The sequence below is a fragment of the Hylobates moloch genome, unplaced genomic scaffold (assembly GCF_009828535.3).
Source record: "Hylobates moloch isolate HMO894 unplaced genomic scaffold, HMol_V3 SCAFFOLD_22, whole genome shotgun sequence".
Taxonomy (NCBI): Eukaryota; Metazoa; Chordata; class Mammalia; order Primates; family Hylobatidae; genus Hylobates; species Hylobates moloch.
In genome coordinates, this window is record NW_026652297.1 from 14157330 (window position 1) to 14180854 (window position 23525).

At 39.8% G+C, this 23525-nt stretch overlaps 1 protein-coding gene across 5 annotated transcripts in view; it reads left to right on the top strand.

The window, feature by feature from the left end:
• STAG1 (STAG1 cohesin complex component) overlaps positions 1-23525 on the top strand; it is a 415512-nt gene that overhangs the window by 347495 nt on the left and 44492 nt on the right. For all 5 annotated transcript variants that reach the window (XM_032143857.2, XM_032143858.2, XM_058433515.1 and 2 more), the window contains one exon: positions 5753-5833. In XM_032143857.2, the coding sequence (XP_031999748.1) occupies positions 5753-5833 (81 nt within the window). The remainder of the gene's footprint in view (positions 1-5752; positions 5834-23525) is intronic.

Genomic DNA, 23525 nt, shown 5'->3' on the forward strand with positions numbered 1-23525 from the left:
GAACTATTAAGGAAAGGGACTAATAACAATTTTATTTTGATTAAAGTAGTGCTGTCTGCTATAATCAATTAATTTCAAAATCTGAGTGGCTTAACACATAGAAATTTATTTCTCACACCCATAACCATAAAGTATCATTAGGGGAAGTAGGGTGTTATTGCTCTCCCCAGTCATTCAGGGACCAAAGTTTTCCTGGGGTATTGGTGTCCTGGCAGACAGGAGAAGGTAGAAAGATAGAAAAGGCACTCCTAATTGTTAATTTGCCTAGAAATGTACAATACACATTAGCATTTCCTCCCAGGAACACCATTTCCTCATGGAAACAGGAGGATAGAAAAGGTGGGTTGGAAGAAATTATTAGTCATTAGACTAATAATGACTTGCAGTCATTTGATGATCCTCTCCAGGCTCAGAGCAATGTTAATCCAAGGCAGAAGGAGTATGGTACTCAAGGTTGCAACAGTGGCTTTTGCCTTTTTCAATTTTTTATTCCTTGTTTCTTGTTTCATTTGTCCTCCAGAAAGATGAAGTTACTGAATAATGATTTCTGGACAAGTTAGGATAACATTGCTGGTGTGGGGGACAAAATATCAAAATGGCTAAGAGTGAAGCTTGATAGGAGAAGTTCTAAATTCTCTTTTGGTGTCTGATAAGCTATATTGTTATAGAATTATGTCTGCGAGAAAGCAGAATGTTTCCCAGTCAATAAGAGCAAGCTTTTTATTTTAAGGTAATGCAGTGGAGTCCCTTTAAAAGTAAACTTAAAAGGAATACCAAAGTGTGAAACAGATTAGAATGGAAATTCTATATTTGAAACAGGTAATGGGATGACCAAGTGTCTCTGTTCCCTCATAACCCCTGATAAGAAACTTCTTTAAAACTATGAAACAGCCTGAAATATTTATAGTGTAGGATAGTAGAAAAGTAGAAGGAAAGGAAGTGATATTTATAATGAGTAGGACAATGACATAACCAAAATAAAGCAATTCTTCTTCAACATTACTTTTTTCCAGCTTAATTTCCCATTGATTACTATTTATTTATTTATCACTCTTCTAGTAATTTAACAGATAGGGTTGTTTCAAATTCAAGGGGATTTAAAAAATCTTGTCTTTTCCATTCAGACCTCATTATTATTGTACTTAATATTATAATTTAGAATTTACCTTAAGGTATCTCAGGACCATTGAACATCTTCTAGTGTATTAGGGTGATTTTTTTAGCACTAATGTTTATAACTTGACAGTGTTCCAGTAGTCTATTTTCTGCATTCTGACATGAGTCAATCATTTAATTATGTTTAATAAAATCCTAACATCATCTCATTACTGTTGCACCAAAGGCCGTGCACCACTTATTCCTCTAATTCTTTTTTTTCCCTTTTTTTTTTTTTTTTTTAAGACAGTCTCACTCTGTCGCCCAGGCTGGAGTGCATTGGTGTGATCTTGACTCATAAAACCTCTGCCTCCCAGGTTCAAGTCATTCTCCTGCTTCAGCCTCCTTAGTAACCAGGAATACAGGCACGTGCCACCGTGCTTGGCTAATTTTTGTATTTTTAGTAGAAACAGGGTTTTGCCATGTTGGCCAGGCTAGTCTAGAACTCCTGACCTCAGGTGATCCACTCACCTTGGCCTCCCAAAGTGCTGGGATTACAGGCGTGAGCCACTGCACCCAGGACCAGGTCATTCCTCATACCTCCAATTCTTAGGAGTTATTGTCAGTCTCAAGTAGGCACATTGGAAGTATCTTTTGCTTGAGTGACCTGAAACCTGAAAATTTATTATTTTTTTTTCTTTTTTAGACAGAGTCTCACTCTGTCACCCAGGCTGGAGTACAGTGGCATGATCTCGACTCACTACAACCTTCGCCTCCTGGGTTAAAGTGATTCTCACGTCTCAGCCTCCAAGTAGCTGAGACGGGTGTGTGCCACCATGCCCGGTAATTTTTTGTATTTTTAGTAGAGACGGGGTTTCACCATCTTGGCCAGGCTGGTCTCGAACTCCTGACCTCAGATGATCCACCCACCTCGGCCTCCCAAAATGCTGAGATTACAGATGTGAACCACTGTGCCTGGCCTGAAACCTGAAAATTTTAAAGTAAAATCAGCTAGGCCGGGCATGGTGGCTCACACCTGTAATCCCAACACTGGGAGGCTGAGGTGGACAGATCATGAGCTCAGGAGTTCGAGACCAGCCTGGCCAACATAGTGAAACCCAATCTCTACTGAAAATACAAAAATTAGCCAGGTGTGGTGGCATGCACCTGTAGTCCCAGCTACTCAGGTGACTGAGGTGAGAGAATCACTTGAACCCGGGAGGAGGAGGTTGCAGTGAGCCAAGACCACACCATTGCACTCCAGCCTGGGTGACAGAGTGAGACTCCGTCTCAAAAAAAAAAAAAAAAAAAAAATTAAAAAAATAAAATCAGCTCTAACTCAACTAGTTCCTGCAGCATTCTACTTATTGATTTCCCTTTTAACTTATTATCTACATATGCTTACCTTTATGGTTTGTAGTTTATCAAGTGGGGAAGATAATAGTGACACAAGATAAATTTACTGATTAAATAATGGAATATTGGCCGGGCGTGGTGGCTCACACCTGTAATCCCAGCACTTTGGGAGGTCCAGGCGGGTGGATCACCTGAGGTCAGGAGTTAGAGACCAGCCTGACCAACATGGTGAACGCTGTCTCTACTAAAAATACAAAAATTAGCCAGGCGTGGTGGCACGTGCCTGTAATCCCAGCTGCTCAGGATGGTGAGGCAGGAGAACCGCTTAACCCACCACTGCACTTTAGCCTGGGTGACAGAGCAAGACTTGATCTCAAAAAATAAAAATAAAGGAATATCAATATTAGGTATGCTTTATTGCAAAAAGATACATCATTTATTCAAAACATGTAGTAAACATTTTGTGTACAAAAATGCAGTAAAAGACCCACCCAAGGCCCAGGAGACAGTGCAATACTCCATCTCAAAAAAAAAACTGAAAAGGTGCTCATCCTCATTGTATTTAGAGAAATGTAAATTAAAACCACTACCCATAATGTAATAGAATTTCCAGACTTAAGCAATCTGACATCAAGTGTTGGTGGAAATGTGAAGACACAGCAACTGTCAATGACTAGTAGATACAAAGACTTTGGATAACAGTTTCAGAATATCTAATAACATTATACATATACATACTGTATGATCCAGAAGTCCTATTCTTAGAGCATCAGGAATAGGATTTTGTCTCTATTTTCCAGAGAGACAAATATCAGAATTCAGGAAAGTAAAATTGATTAAAGATTACAACGTAAAAGAGAACTCCAATTTGGATAGGTTTTTTACTACGTTTTTGTTTGAATACTTGATGTATCTTACTGCAATAAAGCATACCTAATAATATTGATATTCTCAAAATGTGGTCTGGGAACCCATGGGGGGTTTCCAGGAGAGGTCCATGAAGTCAAAACTATTTTTACAATAAGATCAACGTGTTATTTCCTTTTTACACTCTCATTCTCTTGCAAATGTACAGGTAGAGTGTATTGGTGTCATAGCAAGGAATATTCATGTTATCTACAGAGGTTATTAAACTATACCTTCTTTTCCCAAACTACTTTGTGAGACTGGATTTTTTTCATATACTTCAATGAAAACAGTATATTGTAACAGAATGCAAAGCAGGTAGGAAAATTCAGTTGTTTTCTATTAAGACAGACATTAAAAAGATTTGCAAAAATGCAAAACAGTGCTACTCTTAATAAATGTTCTTTCCTTTAGAAAATTTATTTTGGGGCCAGGCACGGTGGCTCACACCTGTAATCTCAACCCTTTGGGAGGCTGAGGTGGGTGGATCACGAGGTCAACAGTTCGAGACCAGCCTGGCCAACATGGTGAAGCCCTGTCTCTACTAAAAATACAAAAATTAGCCAGGCGTGGTGGCAGGTGCCTATAATCCCAGCTACTCGAGAAGCTGAGCCAGGAGAATCGCTTGAACCCGGGAGGCGGAGGTTGCAGTGAGCTGAGACGGTGCCATTGCACTTCAGCCTGAGCAACAAAGCAAGACTTTGTCTCAAAAAAAAAAAAAAAATTTATTTTGGGGCTGGGCGTGGTGGCTCACACCTGTGGTCCTAGCACTTTGGGAGGCAGAGGTGGGCAGATTGCCTGATCTCAGAAGTTCGAGACCAGCCTGGGCAACATGGCAAAACCCCGTCTCTACTAAAATACAAAAAAATTAGTCAGGTGTGCGCCTGTAGTTCCAGCTACTCAGGAGGCTGAGGTAGAGAATTGTTTGAGCCCAGGAGGTGGAGTTTGCAGTAAGCCAAAATCACACCACTGCACTCCAGCCTGGGCGACAGAGCAAGACTCTGTCTCAACAAAAAAAGAAAATTTGTTGATAATTGGTTACCGTGGCTCAGACCTGTAATCCTAGCAGTATGGGACACCAAGGCGGGTGGATTGCTTAAGTCCAGGAGTTTGAGACCAGCCTGCGCATCATGGCGAAACCCCGCCTCTACTCAAAATACAAAAACCAGATGTGGTGGTGCATACCTGTAGTCCCAGCCATTTGGGAGGCTGAGGTGGGAGGACCACCTGAGCCAGGGAGGCCGAGGCCACAGTGAGCCATGATCACACCACTGCACTCCAGCCTGAGTGACAATGTGAGACCCTGTCTCAAAAAAAAAAAAAAAAAGTTTCTTTCTTTTCAGAAAGTTTTGTTATGTAATAAATTTTTAAGTGAATTAATAAGTATTTTATAAACATTTCTTAGTTTTAGTTTCTAATATGATAGTATTGAGAGATATAACCCACATAAGGAAAAACTCTTTGGGACTCTTAGTAACTTTTAAGAGTATGAAGAGATGCTGAGAACTAAAAACTCTGAAAACCTCTGTCCTAGAAAAAATGCATGCAGAGTGCACCAAGAGACATATATAAGCATGTTCATCGCAACATGATCCATAATGGCCTAAAACTCAAAGCAGTGTAAAAGTTTATCAATGATAGATGAATAGGGAGTATTCTCAATATTACACAGAACTAAAAACTAATGAACTTTAGGTACATGCAACATCAATAAATCTGAAACATAAATGTTAAATGAAAAAAGTCAGACTCAAAGTAATACATACTGTATGATTACATTTATGTATTGTTCAATGATATGCATAAAAAACTAGGAATGCAGACTTAGGTAATTAAAATATACCAATTCCCAAATAATCCATAATAACTGTTGCCCTTGGGAGAAGAAAGATAATTATATTGGGAGGAGATGCTGGCAATGTTTTATTTCTTGATGTGGGTGGTGGTTACACAGGTATTTTTGCTTTATATTCATTAAGCTTTATACTCATAAATGTATTTTTGATATGACTATTTTCACATTAAAATACTTTAAAACAAGTAGAAATTTTCTTATGTGGGTAAATATTTTAGATTCAGTTATTTCAACTATAAAATTTGGATAAAAATAATTTAACCAGTCTCCTTTTAAAAATTTGACTAAGTAAAATATTCATGACACTACATTTTTGTTTAAACATAGTGCTATTTCAATCTGTATTTATTCCCATATGTTGTGTCTTTATTCTCTTTTTAACCAAGTATTTTATACATTCTCATTAATTATACAAAAATTTGGACTTGAAGCTATACTATAAAATAATAACTGTGATAAATATTATCTTAGCACGGTGCAAACAGATGATCTCATTTTTTTGAATTTTTCATTAAAAAAATTTTTTTTCATTTGATACAGATAGTCGTGCAAGCACTGCAGTGTTCCCATTATTCGATTCTTTGGCAGTTGGTGAAAATTACTGATGGTTCTCCTTCCAAAGTAAGTAAGAGTTTCTGTAGGCAGAAGGGTTATTACTGAAATAATAACCTTGCTTAACTATTTAATAATTTACTATTAGTTATTGTATAATATAAATTATTGTAATATTTAATAAAATATATGATTATTACCAGTTCTTGGTTTATCTTATGAGTAAGTATACATTTACCTCTTTGGGAAGAGCCAAAATCTTCAAGCAAAAGACACATAGTTATGTGTGTGTATATATATGTACACATACACACACACAGATTAAAACTTCTTATATAAAATCACTGTGGTAGACACAAGAGCTCTGATAGGTAACATGCTATTAAAAAGAATAACAGAGGCTGTGCACGGTGGCTTACGCCTATAATCCCAGCACTTTGGGAGGCCGAGGCAGGCAGATCACTTGAGGTCAGCAGTTCAAGACCAGCCTGGCCAATATGGTGGAACTCCGTCTCTACTAAGAATACAAAAATTAGCCGGGCATGGTGGTGCACACCTGTAGTCCCAGCTACTCGGGAGGCTGAAGCAGGAGAATCACTTGAGCCCGAGAGGTAGAGGTTGCAGTGAGCTCAGATCACACCACTGCTGCAGCCTCAGCGACCGAGTGAGACTCTGTCTGGAAAAAAAAAAAAAAAAATTAGCCGGGTGTGGTGTTGGGCGCCTATGATCCCAGCTACTGAGGAGGCTGAGGCAGGAGAATCACTTGAACCCAGGACGTAGAGGTTGCAGTGAGCCAAGATCGTGCCATTGTACTCCAGCCTGGGCAACAAGAGCAAAACTCCATCTCAAAAAAAAAAAAAAAAAAAAAGAATAACATCATTGAAAGGTAGTAGTATGATACCTAGAGACACAAAGTGAACAACCCTCTTGAAGTTAAAAACAAAATGTTGGGTAAATTTTTTTTTTTGAATTTTAATGTATCCATGACCATGCAAAACAGAAAAATGTGGGCTAGGGATTAAATGAAAGTAAGATCAAGAAAGCCAAAAAGAGCACTGAAGCCTGCTTTACCTTGAGAATGTTTCTAATGTACAGTCCAAGGTCCATCCAGGATAGAATGTCTCATAGGTGGCCATATCTCCCAGATAATTTTGGGATCCTAACGACCTGCTCTTACCACAGGGGTGAACTAGAAATAAACCCACTCCAGTTTCCTTCAGGGGCTGGGGGATTATGAGGAAAAGAGTCTGTCTTAAAATTTGTCATTGATTAAAATGGGGAAAAATAAATCTCCCATGGAAGTTTATAACTTAGCTTTTGCATAGGTTTTCTCCTGAATTCATACTATTTTGATAGTAAAAAAAGAAAGAAAAAAGTTGAGATTTTGATTAAGTGTTCTATAATGGTGGTATCCCCAACCACCTAACAATAAAATCTAAATATCTTCCGAAGGAACTTGCCTTAAAGAATTTTCCACAAGTAAAATCTTAAGCAAAATGAGCTCTCAGCAAAAATATCACCCATGAAAACAACCATGAAGAGAATCAGACAAAAAATACTTCACATTGGAATTATCTGACACAAATATAAAATAAATGTTTCAGTTATTTCATGTAATGAGAGGCCTGAACAAGAAGTAAACATTTGATAAAGAACCAAATAAAGATATTAGTATGTTTGTATATCTCCTCTTAACAAAACAAGCCATTTAACCAGTAAAGATGATTAATGCATTTGCATATAGAACCAACAGCTTGATAAGGAGTGTTATTTCTTCAGAGTAATTATTTTTTTTTCCTTTCTGAGTAATAATTTGAGGATCTCTGCATTTAGAAAGTAGTAGGATTTTTACATTCTTTTTAATTAGAAGAATGGTAATATATTGGTTAGCCTCTTGGTTTTTCTCTTTTATTAGTAATTTCAGTCTTGAAAAACAAAAATAACAGTTAACCTTTTATTAGTAATGAAAGCCACTTTAAAACTGTTACAGCCTGGTGCATCGGCTCGCGCCTGTAATCCCAGCACTTTGGGAGGCCGAGGCGGGCAGATCACAGGGTCAAGAGTTCGAGACCAGCCTGGCCAATATGGTGAAACCCTGTCTCTACTAAAAATACAAAAATTAGCTGGGTGTGGTAGTGGGTGCCTGTAGTCCCAGCTACTCAGGAGGCTGAGGCAGAAGAATCGCTTGAACCCAGGAGGCAGAGGTTGCAGTGAGCCGAGATCATGCCATTGCACTCCAGCCTGGGTGACACAGCGAGACTCCGTCTCAAAAAAAAAAAAAAAAGAGAGAAAATGACCGGGCGCGGTGGCTCACGCCTGTAATCCCAACACTTTGGGAGGCCGAGGTGGGCAGATCACAAGGTCAGGAGATCGAGACCATCCTGGCTAACACAGTGGAACCCTGTCAATACTAAAAATACAAAAAAGTTAGCAGGGCGTGGTGGCAGGCGCCTGTAGTCCCAGCTACTTGGGAGGCTGAGGCAGGAGAATAGCTGGAGCCCAGGAGGTGGAGCTTGAAGTGAGCGGAGAGATCGCACGGCTGCACTCCCGCCTGGGCGATAGAGCGAGACTCTGTCTCAAAAAAAAAAAAACAAAACAAAACAAAAAAAACTGTGTTACACTGGGCCTAGTGGCTCACGCCTGTAATCCTAGCACTTTGGGAGACCAAGGTGGGTGGATCACCTGAGGTCAGGAATTCCAGACCAGCCTGGCTAACATGGTGAAACCCTGTCTCTACTAAAAATACAAAATTAGCTGGGCATCGTGGCGCACATCTGTAATTCCAGCTACTTGGAGGCTGAAGCACGAGAATCGCTTGAACCTGGGAGGCAGAGGTTGCAGTGAGCCAAGATCTTGCCACTGCATTCCAGCCTGGGTGACAGAGCAAGCCTCTTGTCTTTTTTTTTAGATGTTCTTTAATATGGTAAAGTCGAAGGAGATTGAATTTATATATTAAAATTTGATAGGAAGGGTTTAATAATTTTACACAATTGCTTTTATTCTCACCCTTCTGATTGAGTTTTAGATATTTTTTCCCACAGACATCATTTTTGTTGAGTTACTTGCATTTTGGCTAAATATTGATTATTGCATTTAGTAAATTTAGAATATGTTATTCCATAAAAATTCAGCACAATTGATAGTTAATTCCTCCTTGTAAATCTATTAATAATTTAAATTTTGTCTTTTATTTTTTTTTAATTGAGATGGAGTCTCGCTCTGTCACCTAGGCTGGAGCGCAGTGGTGCAATCTTGACTCACTGCAACCTCCACCTCCCGGGTTCAAGCGACTCTTCTGCCTCAGCCTCCCGAGTAGCTGGGATTACAGGCGCATGCCACCATGCCCGAGTTTTTTGTATTTTTAGTAGAGACTGGGTTTTACCATGTTGGCCAGGCTGGTCTCGGACTCCTGACCTCAAGTGATCTGCCCACCTCAGTCTCCCAAAGTGTTGGGATTACAGGTGTGTGCCACTGTGCCCGGCCTAAATTTTGTCTTTTTACAACTATATTCCATAATTGGAATGAGAATCTCTATTCTTCAATCGACTTCTTTGAATATTTTCTATTTTTTAATCTTTTTACAGCAGAATTATTTTGAAATTCCTTGCCTATTTTTGTCTGACACATTCGCCTAATAAAAGATAGTTTTATTTTTGTATTAGTCATGTTACATATTTCATTGGCAATGCATATTTGGTTACCAGAACTGATTTTGTTTTGTTTTGTTTAGTTTTTGAGACAGGGTCTCACCCTGGTTGCCCACTGTCACGGCTCACTGTGGCCTCAACCTCCTGGCCTTCCACCTCAGCCCCTGAAGTAGCTGGAACTACAAGTGTGTGCCACCATGCCTGGCTACATTTTTTTTGTTTTGTTTTTTTTTGAGACAGAGTCTCGCTAGAGTGCAGTGGCGTGATCTTGGTTCACTGCAGTCTCTGCTTCCCAGGTTCAAGCGATTCTCCTGCCTCAGCATCCCAAGTAGCTGGGGTTACTGGTGCCTACCACCATGCCTGGCTAATTTTTGTATGTTTAGTAGAGACGGGGTTTCACCATGTTGGCCAGGCTGGTCTTGAACTCCCGACCTCAGGTGATCTGCCTGTCTTCGCCTCCCAAATTGCTGAGATTACAGGTGTGAGCCACCACACCTGGCCACGCCTGGCTACTTTTTTGTATTTTTTGTAGAGACGGAGTTTCACCATATTACCCAGGCTAGTCTCAAACTCTAGACTCAAGCAGTCCACCCACCTTAGCCTCCCAAAGTGCTGGGATTACAGGTGTGACCCACTGATTTTCTTTATGCCAGAAAGAATGCTGCAGCATCTTTTATGTGCTTTATTCAGTTGATTACCATTTATAGTTTTGTGTGCATTTACAGCGTATGTGGAATTTTTCTTACTTAGGTATTTGTCTCTCAAGTTATTTCTTCTCATTTTGAAGTTGTTGGTAGTTTCTTTAAAAGTCCAACGTATATTCAGTAGTCATCGTACATCAGTTCTGTCTATAATTTTAAAATGGTTCTCTAAGTGATAATCTTCAAAAGCATGAATTTTTAAGACACATGCAAACTTTTAAAATTCATGTTTCGGCTGGGTGCAGTGGCTCATGCCTGTAATTCCAGCACTTTGGGAAGCCAGGGCAGGTGGATCACGAGGTCAAGAGATAGAGATTATCCTAACCAACATGGTGAAACCCCCCATCTCTACTAAAAATACAAAAATTTGCTGGGCATGGTGGCATGGGCATGTCCCTGTAGTCCCAGCTACTCGGGAGGCTGAGGCAGGAGAATCGATTGAACCCGGGAGGTGGAGGTTGCAGTAAGCCAAGATTGCACCACTGCACTCCAGCCTGGCAACAGAGCGAGACTCCGTCTCAAAAAAAAAAAGAAAAATCCATGTTTCAGGCTGGACACAGTAATTCATGCCTGTAATCCTAGCACTTTGGGAGGCCAAGGTGGGCAGATCACTTGAGGTCAGGAGTTGGAGACCAGCCTGACCAACATGGTGAAACCCTGTCTCTACTAAAAATATAAAACTTAGCCAAGTGTAGTGACGCATGCCTGTAGTCCTAGCTACTCGGGAGGCTGAGGCAGGAGAATCGCCTGAACCCACAGAAGGTGGAGAGATCGCAGTGACCTAAGATTACGCCAGTGCACTCCAGCCTAAGCAACAGAGTGAGACTCTGTCTCAAAAAAAAAAAAAAAGAAAAAAAAAAATGAAGCGTAGGAGGGGACTTTGTTGTTGTGATTACCTTATTGTTTTACATTTTGTTTGTTCATTTGTTTGTTTTGAGACAGAATCTTGCTCTGTTACCCAGGCTGGAGCTCAGTGGCATGATCTCAGCTCACTGCAAGCTCCATCTCCCAGGTTCAAAGGATTCTCCTGCCTCAGCCTCTCCTGAGTAGCTGGGATTACAGTCACCCACCACCATGTCCGGCTAATTTTTGTATTTTTACAAAAGTTGGCTCAGTTTGTAATGCCAGGACTAACAGTATATGGAGGACTTCTGTGATAATGCACCTAAAACTCTATCCATTTTTTCCCCTTAATTTTTTTCCTGAAGTTTAAATGTAATATGGTAGATACTGGGATATTTATATATGTTAAATGTATTTAATATTTGTAATGTTGGTCATTTAGAAGCAAGCTGAAAGTTTGTTACACAAAGTAATTTTATTTTGTTGAGAAAATGTTAAAATGAAATGGGTCATTTAGATAGTGAAGGAGCAAGCCAGCCAACCATTATTTGTTTTTCTTTCTGTAATCGTTGATACAGTTATAGAAACATTTAAATCTCTCAAGAGGTCACATATTTTTATTAATAAAATATGCTTATTTTTTATTACAAAATACAAGGTAGAGTTGTTCTCATAAATTTGAGCTCTCCTACTTGAGCATATGCTCATTGTAAGAGAAGAAATACAAAAATAGTAATATAAACAAAATAAAACTGACTCTTACCACTTGTAGATAACCACTGTTAATATTTTGGTGTATTTTCTTTTTTTTTTTTTTTTTTGAGACGGGCTCGGGCCGGAGTCCCGCGGTTGGAGTGCAGTTGCACAATCTCGGCTCACTGCAACCTCCACCTCCCAGGTTGAAGCAATTGTCCTGCCTCAGCCTCCCCAGTAGCTGGGACTACAGGCTCATGCCACCACGCTTGGCTGATTTTTTGTATTTTTAGCAGAGACGGGGTTTCACGATGTTGGCCAGGATGGTCTCGATCTCCTGACCTTGTGACCCACCTGCCTCAGCCTCCCGAAGTGCTGGGATTACAGGCATGAGCCACTGCGCCCAGCCTGGTGTATTTTCTTTAGTACTTTTTCTTTAATATATTTGTAATTTTATTGAGATTACGATGTACTTTCAATTTTTATCTTCAATTAACACATTTTCTTCAGTTATTAAGAAGTTTATAGAAAATATTTTTAATATATGCATAATCTATTGTGTAGCTATACCGTAATTTTTTTTACCTCTCTCTGCTGTTAGATATTTGAGTTTAAATATTTTTACTAATAAAATTAATGCTGTGATGATGGGCATTCTGGTGCAAAAAGCTTGTTCTATGTTTTTCATTGTTTCATCTTGTATTATACTCTTAGAAATGGAATTCCTAGGTCAGTGATTGTATATACTTTTAAGGTTCTTGATGCATACTGCCAAATTGCTTTTTAAAGAGTACTTTTCTAAAAATTTTTTTCTTTTCTATTGTCATAAACACTCAGGAGATTATGAATGGTAGTTATAATTGAAGTTTAAATTCAAGTTATAATTTAACTTAACAGTAAACACTATTAAATGAAGTTTATGAGAAGACTATATCAAGAAGAAGCTTCGATCGTTATTTGAAATGGAAGTGCACTGGGTTTCACCAATAGATTTTCCTCTGTTCCCATAATTCCCAGAGTTGGAAGCTCTGGGGCAATCTTACAGGTCATGCTAAGTGTACTTTGCTCCAGTGCCCCCTAGTGCTGGTCCTGTAGAAGTAACCTTCATTTTTTCTTCGTAGCAGAAAACATCCTTCTTCCTTCAGCTCCTTCTGGACATATACAAAGACATTTAAAGAGCCAGGCAAATAAGAGTTAGGGCTAAAATGGGCCGGGCATGGTGGCTTATGCCTGTAATCCTAGCACTTTGGAAGGCCGAGGCGGGCAGATCACGAGGTCAAGAGATCAAGACCATCCTGGCCAACATGGTGAAACCCTGTCTCTACTAAAAATACAAAAGTTAGCTGGGCATGGTGGCACGCACCTGTAGTCCCAGCTACTTGGGAGGCTGAGGCAGGAGAATCTCTTGAACCCAGGAGGCGGAGGTTGCAGTGAGCCGAGATTATGCCACTGCAGTCCAGCTTGGCGACAGAGTGAGACTGTGTCTCAAAAAAAAAAAAAAAAAAGGGTGGGGGGGGCTAAAATAATGCCCCATTACTTTCTTTGGCCTGTGGATCTAGAATTTATCTTTATTTTTTTCTCTCCTGGGAGGAGCTGTCCTGCTTTCTATAGTCTTATATTTGTGCTACTCTCTCTGCCTTACCCTGCATGTTTCTATTCTAGACTACAGTAGGGAGGGCCTGGGCCAAACATCCCTACCTCTGGACCCTCACCCTGTTTCAAATCCTTTATGTCAAAGAAAGTCAGTATACCCTAGGTAGCTACAAGTCCAATTATTATTGAGGTATTTAGCTGTAAAATGTGTCCTTCCATCACTGTCTTGACTAAAGGTTCTCCTCTGAAAATTCCAACTTGTTGACCTCCAAACAGACTGGAGAAAAGGGTGAAGGTGGGGCTGATAGTGGCCAAGCCCCATGAGAAGACATGTTTAACCTTGCTATCCTTCCCACAAACATGCATTCCTACAAATGTGTTAGAAATAGACTCGGATGTGTAAAAATCTACAGGCTGCTTTCTGTAGCTCTTTCTTTCCTCTTCCCTACCCATTCCTTCAGAATAGCAGTGAGCAAGAGATAGCTCATTAGAGTCCTGGCCCGGAATTCCTGTAATAACAAAATACAGATAGCAACTCCCTATCTGCAGAGTTAACTGCTTTGAGAGGAAGGGAGTGGGGCCAAGCGTGAGAAATAATAGTGATCCTTGTAGGAACAAATTTTTAGTCTCATGTAACCATTTTATTTCACTTCTTTTCTTAGAGAATCTTTTCCTCCACCTTTTGTTTATTGGAAATTCTGTTTCATTAGTTATTTCTAAGCCTTTCCTTTCGGTCATTCCGTGACTCCAGAGTTGTTCTTTAATACATGTGTTCCTGTTAATATTATGTCCAATCATAAGCGCCTGATTGGCTGGTCTAGAAAAGTTAGAGGAGAAAGATACAGGTCTTGTTTAATATCCATTTCATGTTCAGCTCTGAGAATATTCATTTAAAAGAATCTGGAATGTAAAAGTAGGTGTCTATTCATACCAAATTCAGAACTTCTCCAAAATTATATTCAACCCAGTATTTTAAAATTCTCTGAAAACCAGAAATAAATATCTTCAATTCAGAAAACAACTTACAAGTCATGGTTTCAGCATTCCATTAAGAGTACCATGTTGTGTTTGCAGCCCTATTCCTGAGTCTCTAGGTATACAGGCTTGCTTGCTGGTCGAGAATTCCGTCTTTAAAAATAGCATAAGGGGCCGGGTGCGGTGACTCACATCTGTAATCCCAGCAATTTGGGTGGCCGAGGTGGGCAGATCACAAAGTCAGGAGCTCAAGACCAGCCTGGCCAATATGGTGAAACCTCATCTCTACCAAAAATAGGAAAAATTAGCCAGGTGTGGTGGTGGGCACCTGTAGTCCCAGCTACTCGGGAGGCTGAGGCAGAAGAATTGCTGGAACCCAGGAGGCGGAGGTTGCAGTGAGCCAAGATCATGCCACCGCACTCCGGCCTGGGCGACAGAGTGAGACTGCATCTCAAAAAAGAAGAAAAAAAATAGCATAAGGCCAGGTGCAGTGGCTCACACCTGTAATCCCAGCACTTTGGGGGGCCAACACGGGCGGATCACCTGAGGTCAGGAGTTTGAGACCAGCCTGGCCAACATGGTAAAACCCCATCGCTACAAAAAATACTAAAATACAGGTGTGGTGGCACACGCCTGTAATCCCAGCTACTCGGAAGGCTGAGGCAGGAGAATTGCTGGAACCCAGGAGGTGGAGGCTGCAGTGAACTGAGATGGCACCACTGCACTCCAGCCTGGGCGACAAAGCAAGAATCCATCTCAAAAAAGAATAATGATAAAAATAAATCCAGCCTGACCAATATGGTGAAACCCCGTCTCTACTAAAAATACAAAAAAATTAGCCAAATGTGGTGGTGTGTGCCTGTAGTCCCAGCTACTCAGGAGGCTGAGACAGGAGAATTGCTTGAACTGGGAGGTGGAGATCACGCTACTGCACTCCACCCTGGGTGACAGAGTGAGACTCAGTCTCAAAAAAAATTAAATAAATAAATAAATAAAGCATAAGGCCTTCTCAGCCTCACTAACCTGTCCCCAGTGAATGCTGTTTTTACTTATTAAGAGACAATAGCCTAGTTTACAAACATCCAAACTTCTTATGACATTTAATACTTCATGATCTAAGTAACAAGGCAGGACCAAGATGATTAATTCTAAATAACAAGTATTACAATGTAAAAATATGTTTTCACTAAGCTGATATCAGAAGCCTAAACCAATATTAAGAATATTTAGACATTTTGGGAGGATGAGGCAGGAGGATTGGTTGAGGCCAGGAGTTCAAGACCAACTTGGCCAAAATAGTGAGATCCCATCTCTATTTTTTAAAGTTATTATATATAAAAAAAAGAATATTTAGACAAAACGTAGCACTTTCTAGTACAGAGATTTGAGATTTCCTCCACCAAAATTAATGGTAAAAGAAGTTTCCTTTCCTGTCAGGTTATTTGAGTAAAAAAGAAATAGGTATCTTATCCTGCTTAATATCCCCTAAGTGGTACAGTAATGCGTTTTCCTTTCTACAGGTTTTTCATTAAAAATTGTTTTTCCTAATAAGTAACAGTTACTAGTTGTTTGTTAAAGGACTTCTTGTTGCTTACACAATTTATCTGTATAAGTAGCTCCCTGCCGGGTGCGGTGGCTGATGCCTGTAATTTCAGCACTTTGGGAGGCTGAGGTGGGCGGATCTGGAGGCCAGGAGTTCGAGATGAGCCTGACCAACATGGTGAAACCCTGTCTCCACTAAAAATATAAAAATTAGCTGGGCGTGGTGGTGCGTGCCTGTAATCCCAGCTACTCAGGAGGCTGAGGCAGGAGAATCGCTTGAACCCAGGAGGCGGAGGTGGCAGTGAGCCAAGATCGCACCACTGCACTCCAGCCTGGGCAACAGAGCAAGACTCCGTCTCAAAAAAAAAAAAAAAAAAAAAAAAGCAGCTCCCAGTTCTTCTGTTTCCAGCATTTTTTGTGTGTGTTGGAACATGGTCTTTGGAGTTAAAATTGAGTTCGAATTTTTACTCCACTTCTTACCACCTGTGGCAAGATAAGCAAGGTACTTCACCTTGAGCTTCACTTTCCTGGTATATAAAATGAGAATGATACTGCTGGATAGGTTTGTTGAGAAGATTAAATTGAAAGAAGTGTTTGAATTAATAGTAAATGTTATTTTGTTGGCATTAAATCGCAGTCCTAATCTTTGCTTTTGTAGTCTTCTCCCCTGCCCAAAGCAAAATGAACTATTGAACTATTGCCTGAGGCTATGGGCATACATAAACATACTTGATGGGTAGTGTAGGTTTGGGATACAGCGTGATAGATTTAGTCCTCCATCTGAATTTTTGGGATAATTTGGGAATTCAAGTCTCTCACTTTGGTCCTAACAGTCACTGCTTTTCCCCTGTTCCTCTGACTCCTTCTTTAGCTTCCTTCATCTTTGTATACTACAGGAAAGAAATCAGAAGATGTTTTGGAACTACAGTAGGCAGCTTAAGGGTTCCTGGATCATAAGTGGATTAGCCTTTGAGGCAATGGCAGGAGTCAGCAGGTGGGGATTCAGATCGCCAAGAGCAGCAACAACACTGAAAACTAGGTATTACATTTGGGGTTTAAATATCCAATAGTCGTTTTATTGTATATTCACAAAAGTTGCACACTCTCCCCCTATCCCACTGAAGAAAGTTGCCAGTAGCAATTACTCTTAAAAGAAAACAATCTCAGAAATAGAGCATAGTGTTTCCCTTTCTATAGTGGTGGGGCCTTTTGTGTCTTGTTCTTTTTGTCACTTGTTCCGAGTGAATGAATTTAGTTCTGTTTTATATATAGTATGGATAATAACTTAACTTCAGGTGAAAAGTAATTTAATGAGTCTTGTTATATATTAGTCACTGTGGTAGGTACAAAGAAACATAATACAGTTTGTCTCCAAAGATCTTTATAGCTCAGAACAGGCTCAGCAAACTTCAGACCATGGGCCAAATCTGACCTGATGTGTTTTTGTAAATGATGTTTTATTGGAACACAACCATGCTCATTCATTTATGTACTATCTAGGACTACTTTCATGCTACACTGACAGTTAAGTAGTTGGATCCAGACCATATGGACTGCAAAGCCTAAAAGATTTACTATCTGATCCTTAACACAAAAAGTTTGCCAACCAGTGGCCTAATAAGTTAACTTCTTGGCCTTGTTTACCAAACTTTGTCAGTTAGAAAAACATATTTGCCTATTCTGGGTAAGCAGAAGTTTAGTTTTGTGCTTCCTTGTCATCATGAAAATTGATCACTAAATTTTTAGCAGGCTTTATTTTTGTATTCTGAGAATTTTTATCTGGTCTAGGTCCTTGTTTTGCTACTTCACTGTTTATTTCTGCCCATTCCAAAAATCTGTATTTGTCAGATAATGTTGAGCTAAAGTTTTATGTGTTTACTAATTAGTTTTTCCATGGCTTCATTTTCTGACTGTGATTATGTTAACAGTATTTCATAGCTATGGATGAAAACTCAACTAAATTTGGTCCTCCACTAGCCACGTAAAATTTTGGAACAAAGCCTGGGCAACATGGTGGTACCTGGTCTCTACAAAAAAATACAAAAAAAAAAAAAAAATTAGGTAGGTGTAGTGGTGTGTGCCTGTAGTGCTGGCTACTATTGTGGAAGAAAATTAAAAGGAATCACACATTTAAAATCTATATACTTCTGTTTTTGTGTATATAGGAATTAAACTCCCTTGCCTTTCCTCACTGACTGTAATCATATAGTTTGCTGTTATGGGTCAGTCTACATTTAAAGATCTTTTTTCTTCCTAAGATGTCAGATTTGAGCCTTTGTGCCTTTAGGAAAGCTTCTTTCTAATATAGCTTATATGATAAATTCGCCATCTTAATTGTGCCTTCCATATTTGGGGTTCTTCATTGTTGATGACAATGAAGTCTTGTCTTGCTGACAAGACTGTATTTTATTTTATTTTATTTTTATTTATTTATTTTTGAGACAGAGTCTCACTCTGGAGTGAGACTCCAGGCTGGAGTGCAGTGGCGCGATCTCGGCTCACCACAACCTCTGCCTCCCGGGTTCAAGCAATTCTCCTGCCTCAGCCTCCTGAATAGCTGGGATTACAGGCATGTACCACCACACCCAGCTAATTTTTTTTGTATGTTTAGTAGAGATGGTGTTTTACCATATTGGCCAGGCTGGTCTCGAACTCCTGACCTTGTGATCCGCCTGCCTCGGCCTGCCAAAGTGCTGGGATTACAGGCATGAGCCACTGCGCCCGGCCAAGACTGTATTTTAAAAACGTCAACTTAATTTGTTGAAAGAGGTTTCTCTTCTTGGCCAAGCATGGTGGCTAATGCCCGTAAGCCCAGCACTTTGAGAGGCTAAGGCAGGAGGATTGTTTGAGCCCAGGAGTTCAAAGTCAGCCTGAGCAACATATCAAGACCTTGTCTCTACAAAAAATATAAAATTAGCCCAGGTGTGGTAGCACACATCTGTATTCCCAGCCGCTTGGGAGGCTGAGACAAGAGGATCACTTGAGCCCAGGAGGTCAAGGCCACACTGAGCTATGATTGTACCACCGCACTCCAGCCTGGGAGGCATAGTGAGATTCTGTCTCTTTAAGAGGTTTCTCCTCTTATCTTGGTTAATAGATCACTGATAAACTGAAACTATTTTAGCCCTTTTATATATGGGTATATGTAGGTTTCAGTCTTCTAATTCTCGGTTTCACTAGACCTACCATGAAGCAAAAACCTTAGCCAATCTAATAAAGCTACTTGCAAAATTGATGCAAAATATAACCATGATACCATGATTTACGTCTCAGTGTGATCTTACTACTTGAGCCGTCTGAATTCCTTTCCGCAGCTACTCTAGGAAAAAGTTGGTTTTCTGTAGAGACAGGGTCTCACTCTGTTGCTCAGGCCAGAGTGCAGGGGCACAGTCATGGCTCACTGCAGCCTCAGTCTCCTAGGCTCAAGAGATCCTCCCGCCTCAGCCTCCTGAGTAGCTGGGACTATAGGTGCATGTCACCACACCTGGCTGATATATTGTAGAGACAGGTCTTGTTTTGTTGCCCAGGCTCTTCTTGAACTCCTGGCCTCAAGCGTTCCTCCTGCCTCCCCCTCCCAAAGTACTGGGATCATAGGTGTGAATTGCCCCACCCAGCCAGAAAGAGTGCTTTTGATGCTGTGCTGCTTTCTAAAAATAAGATAAAATATTGGTTTCATTTAGGAAAAAGAAATTTGAAAGGAAGCATCAATATAAGGACATTTTATATAAACTAAGAGAAGTGAGATAAAATAGCATAGATTACTCTTCTGTATTCACCCATTAACTTCAGTTCCCACTCCTATAATCCAGGTAATCTGACTAGAAAGGGGATTTGTGGAAGTAAAATTCCATTGTATTCTAGTTTCTTAAAATGACAGTCTGTATAATCAGCATATCTTGTTCTTGTATTATTCTTTTTCAATGTCTAGTGAGTTAACTGGCTTTTTTGTTTATATATAAATATATTTGAGTAATTCAACTTTCAAATTTCTTACTTTTTTTCTTTTTCTTGAAATGGAGTCTCACTCTGTTGCCCAGGCTGGAGTGCAGTGGAGTAATCTCAGCTCACTGCAGCCTCTGCCTCGCAGGCTCAAGTGATCCTTCTGCCTAAGCCTCCAGAGTATGGGACTAAAGGCGTGTGCCACCACGTCTGTCTAATTTTTTGTATTTTTGGTAGAGATGGGGTTTCACCTGTTTGGCCAGGCTGGTATCAAACTCTTGACCTCAAGTGGTCCACCCGCCTTGGCCTCCCAAAGTGCTAAGATTACAGGTGTGAGCCACCACGCCTGGCCTCAAATTTCTTTTTTTTTTTCCTTTTTTCTTTTTGAGACGGAGTCTTGCTCTGTTGCCCAGGCTAGAGTGCAATGGTGCAATCTTTGCTCACTGCAACCTACGCTTCCAAGGTTCAAGCAGTTCTCCTGTCTCAGCCTCCGGAGTAGCTAGGACTACAGACATGTGCCACCACCCCCAGCAGTTTTTGTATTTTTAGTAGAGACAGGGTTTTGCCATGTTGGCCAGGCTGGTCGTGAACTCCTGACCTCAGGTGATCCACTCACCTCAGCCTCCCAAAGTGCTGAGATTACAGGCGTGAGCTACCACACCCAGCCAAATTTCTTACTTTCATAATGCTGCCTGTCTCTGCAAGTTGCCACATATTAATTTTATCATATTGAAGAGTCATTATAGCATACTTGTTAAGACCACAGTCTGGAGGCAGACTGCTTTTGTTATTTCACTTTGCTACTTAATGGCTGTGTGTCTTTGGGCCTGTTGCTTAACATCTCTGTGCCTGTTTCTTTTTTTTTTTTTTTTTTTTTTGAGATGGAGTCTTGCACTGTTGCCCAGGCTGGAGTACAGTGGCGCGATCTCAGCTCACTGCACGTTCTGCCTCCTGGGTTCATGCCATTCTCCTGCCTCAGCCTCCCGAGTAGCTGGGACTACAGGCGCCTGCCACCTCGCCCAGCTAATTTTTTGTACTTTTAGTAGAGACGGGTTTTCACCGTGTTAGCCAGGATGGTCTCGATCTCCTGACCTTGTGATCCGCCCACCTCGGCCTCCCAAAGTGCTGGGATTACAGGCGTAAGCCACTGTGCCCGGCCGTGCCTGTTTCTTTATACGTAAAGTGGGGGTGATAATACCAATACCTATCACAGTTGTAAGGATCAGTTGTTAATCTGTGAAAAATTTAGATTAGTGCCTGGCAAGTAGCAAGTGTGGATAAATGTTAACTTTTATTATTACTGCATTCTGGCCCAGATAAAATGAAGTAAGTTAAGCATATTTACTTTTTTTCATAATGAATTACAGCTATTATAGCAGATGAGAAGTGACAGTATCCATAATATGAGGAATGTAACTTTTTTCAAATTAAAAAGCTGTCAGTGATTTATATTTTAAAAGAATTCGTAGTTAATGTGCTAATTTTCACCTATTTAGAACAAGCTCTTATAATTTACCCTATTCCAAATCTTTTTATATTTCTTTTTCTTTTTCTCTTGAATATTATCTATTGTTCTTTAAGGGGCGTTAAGACTAAAGCTAACTCTATGAGACTTCTTTGTTTTCCTACTATTAGAGTCTTAAATTGGCAAATCCTGAACTAATTTCAAAATCTTGATGTAACACCCTGAAAATTTATAGATACTTACTATCACATGACCCAGTAATGGCAGCCTTCCTCAACTTGAGCAAAATCACAGTCTTGGGAATCATAATTCCCACTACTTAAATGAAATGAAATATAGTAACAGGCCAACATCATGAAGTGGATGAATAAAAGCACTGAGTTCTGAAATTCTCAGGAAGCTAAATTCTGTTCCCAGCTGTTCAAAGGATTTACTGTAAGAGATTAGCTAACTTTGTTAAGTATACAATATCTGTGCTCATTTACCCAAATCTGTCAGTATGTATAACTCTCTCAGTGGAGTATAGTTACAATTAAATTAACTTTCTTGAGCACTCAAATAATATTTAGGTTGCATCCAAATCTAGGCCAAACTTTATTGCTAAAGAAGGTCTGTAGTCCATCCCCATTGGAAACAGAGGAAAAAATAATAACAATAAAGAAAGCCTGGCCAGGCGTGGTGGCTCATGCCTCTAATCCCAGCACTTTGGGAGGCCGAGACAAGTGGATCACCTAAGGTCAGGAGTTCGAGACCAGCCTGGTCAACAAGACGAAACCCTGTCTCTACTAAAAATACAAGAAAAAAAATAGTAGCTGGGCGTGGCAGTGGGCACCTGTAATCCCAGCTTTTCGGGAGGCTGAGGCAGGAGAATCGCTTGAACCCAGGAGGCGGAGGTTGCAGTGAGCCAAGATAGCGCCACTGCACTCCAGCCTGGGCGATAAGAGCAAAACTCTGTCTCAAAAAAAGAAAGAAAGCTTTTAATTTCTTCTGTTTCCTTGGTTGTTTCACGTTTCCAGTGTCTCTTAAAATACTACTGTTAATTAGTTGATCAGTAGATTACTTACTTATTTGTGGTATTAAATGTACTACTCTTTAGATGTTTTGGGAAGTAATCATTTTACATAAGACACATTTGCTTTGTGCTCAACCTTTAAAGGAATCTTTTGCCTCCAACTCCTAAGATGGCTGATTCCCTAGACTTTCTTACATACTAATCAAGAAATCTGAGGGAGTAAAGGAACATTAGTAACTCCTAGCATCATTTCTTAAAAACTCAATAATTATTTATTGTTTGATGAAATGAACACATTATAAGTTGCCCCTAGGATTGTGGTAAACATCCATATTAAGTATACCAACATTTCATTCAGTAACTATTTATTAAATACCTACTATATGCAAAGCACTGTTTTAGGTACTAACAGTGGAACAGTGTTCCTCTGAATACTGGAAGGTTTATAAGTTGACAGCTATCTGTTCTCATTTGAGTTTCCTAGAGTTAATTTAGCAGAATCAGAGTAACATAGAACCTCAGAATACCTAGTTCAACTCTCTTGTTTATAGATTTAAATATCTTTAATCCTGAGATGTAAAATAATTTTTCTGAGATCATATAGCTAGTTAATAGCATTGCTTGCTTTTTGTTCTTTTAGCTACTTTTCATTCAGCAAACATTCTCAAATCTTTTCTATTAAAAAGGTCGAGTGACCAAAAAAAAATCCATCAACCTTAAAAGACTTCTATCAGCCCCATCCTATTTTTCACTGACTCTTTATAATCATATTTTTTTGAAAGAGTTGACTTCTTCCTTATCTTCCTTTCAGCTCACTGCAGTCTGACTCAGCACTCATAACTCCATTGAAAGTGCTCTCCCCAAGGTTACCCACAGCTTCATAATTGCTATATCCCTGGGGCACTTTTAATCCTTATCTCTTATCTCTCTGTGGCATTTGTCATTGTTAATTATTCATTTTTTAATGTTTTCTTACCTCCGGGATATCATATTCTCCTGGTTTTATTTCTACTTCTCAAATAATTTCTTAGATTTCTTCATAAGCTCTTCTTTGTCATTCATCTTTCAAATATTGGTATTTCCCAAGATACTTGCTGTCATCTTTCTCTGTGTATTCTCCTTGAGCAGTCTCATCCAATTCTGACACATCTGTTGCTATCTAAATGCTGAAGACTTCCAAATCCTTATTCTTACTCAAATTCTTTCTCTTGGGCTTTGAACTCATATACCCAGCTGCCTACTAGACATCTTCAAGCTATCTATTAGGGATCTCAAAATCATCGTCTCTAAAATTTAACTATTACTAACTGCATTTGTTCCTATGTTTCTTTTTTTTTTTTTTTTTTTTTTT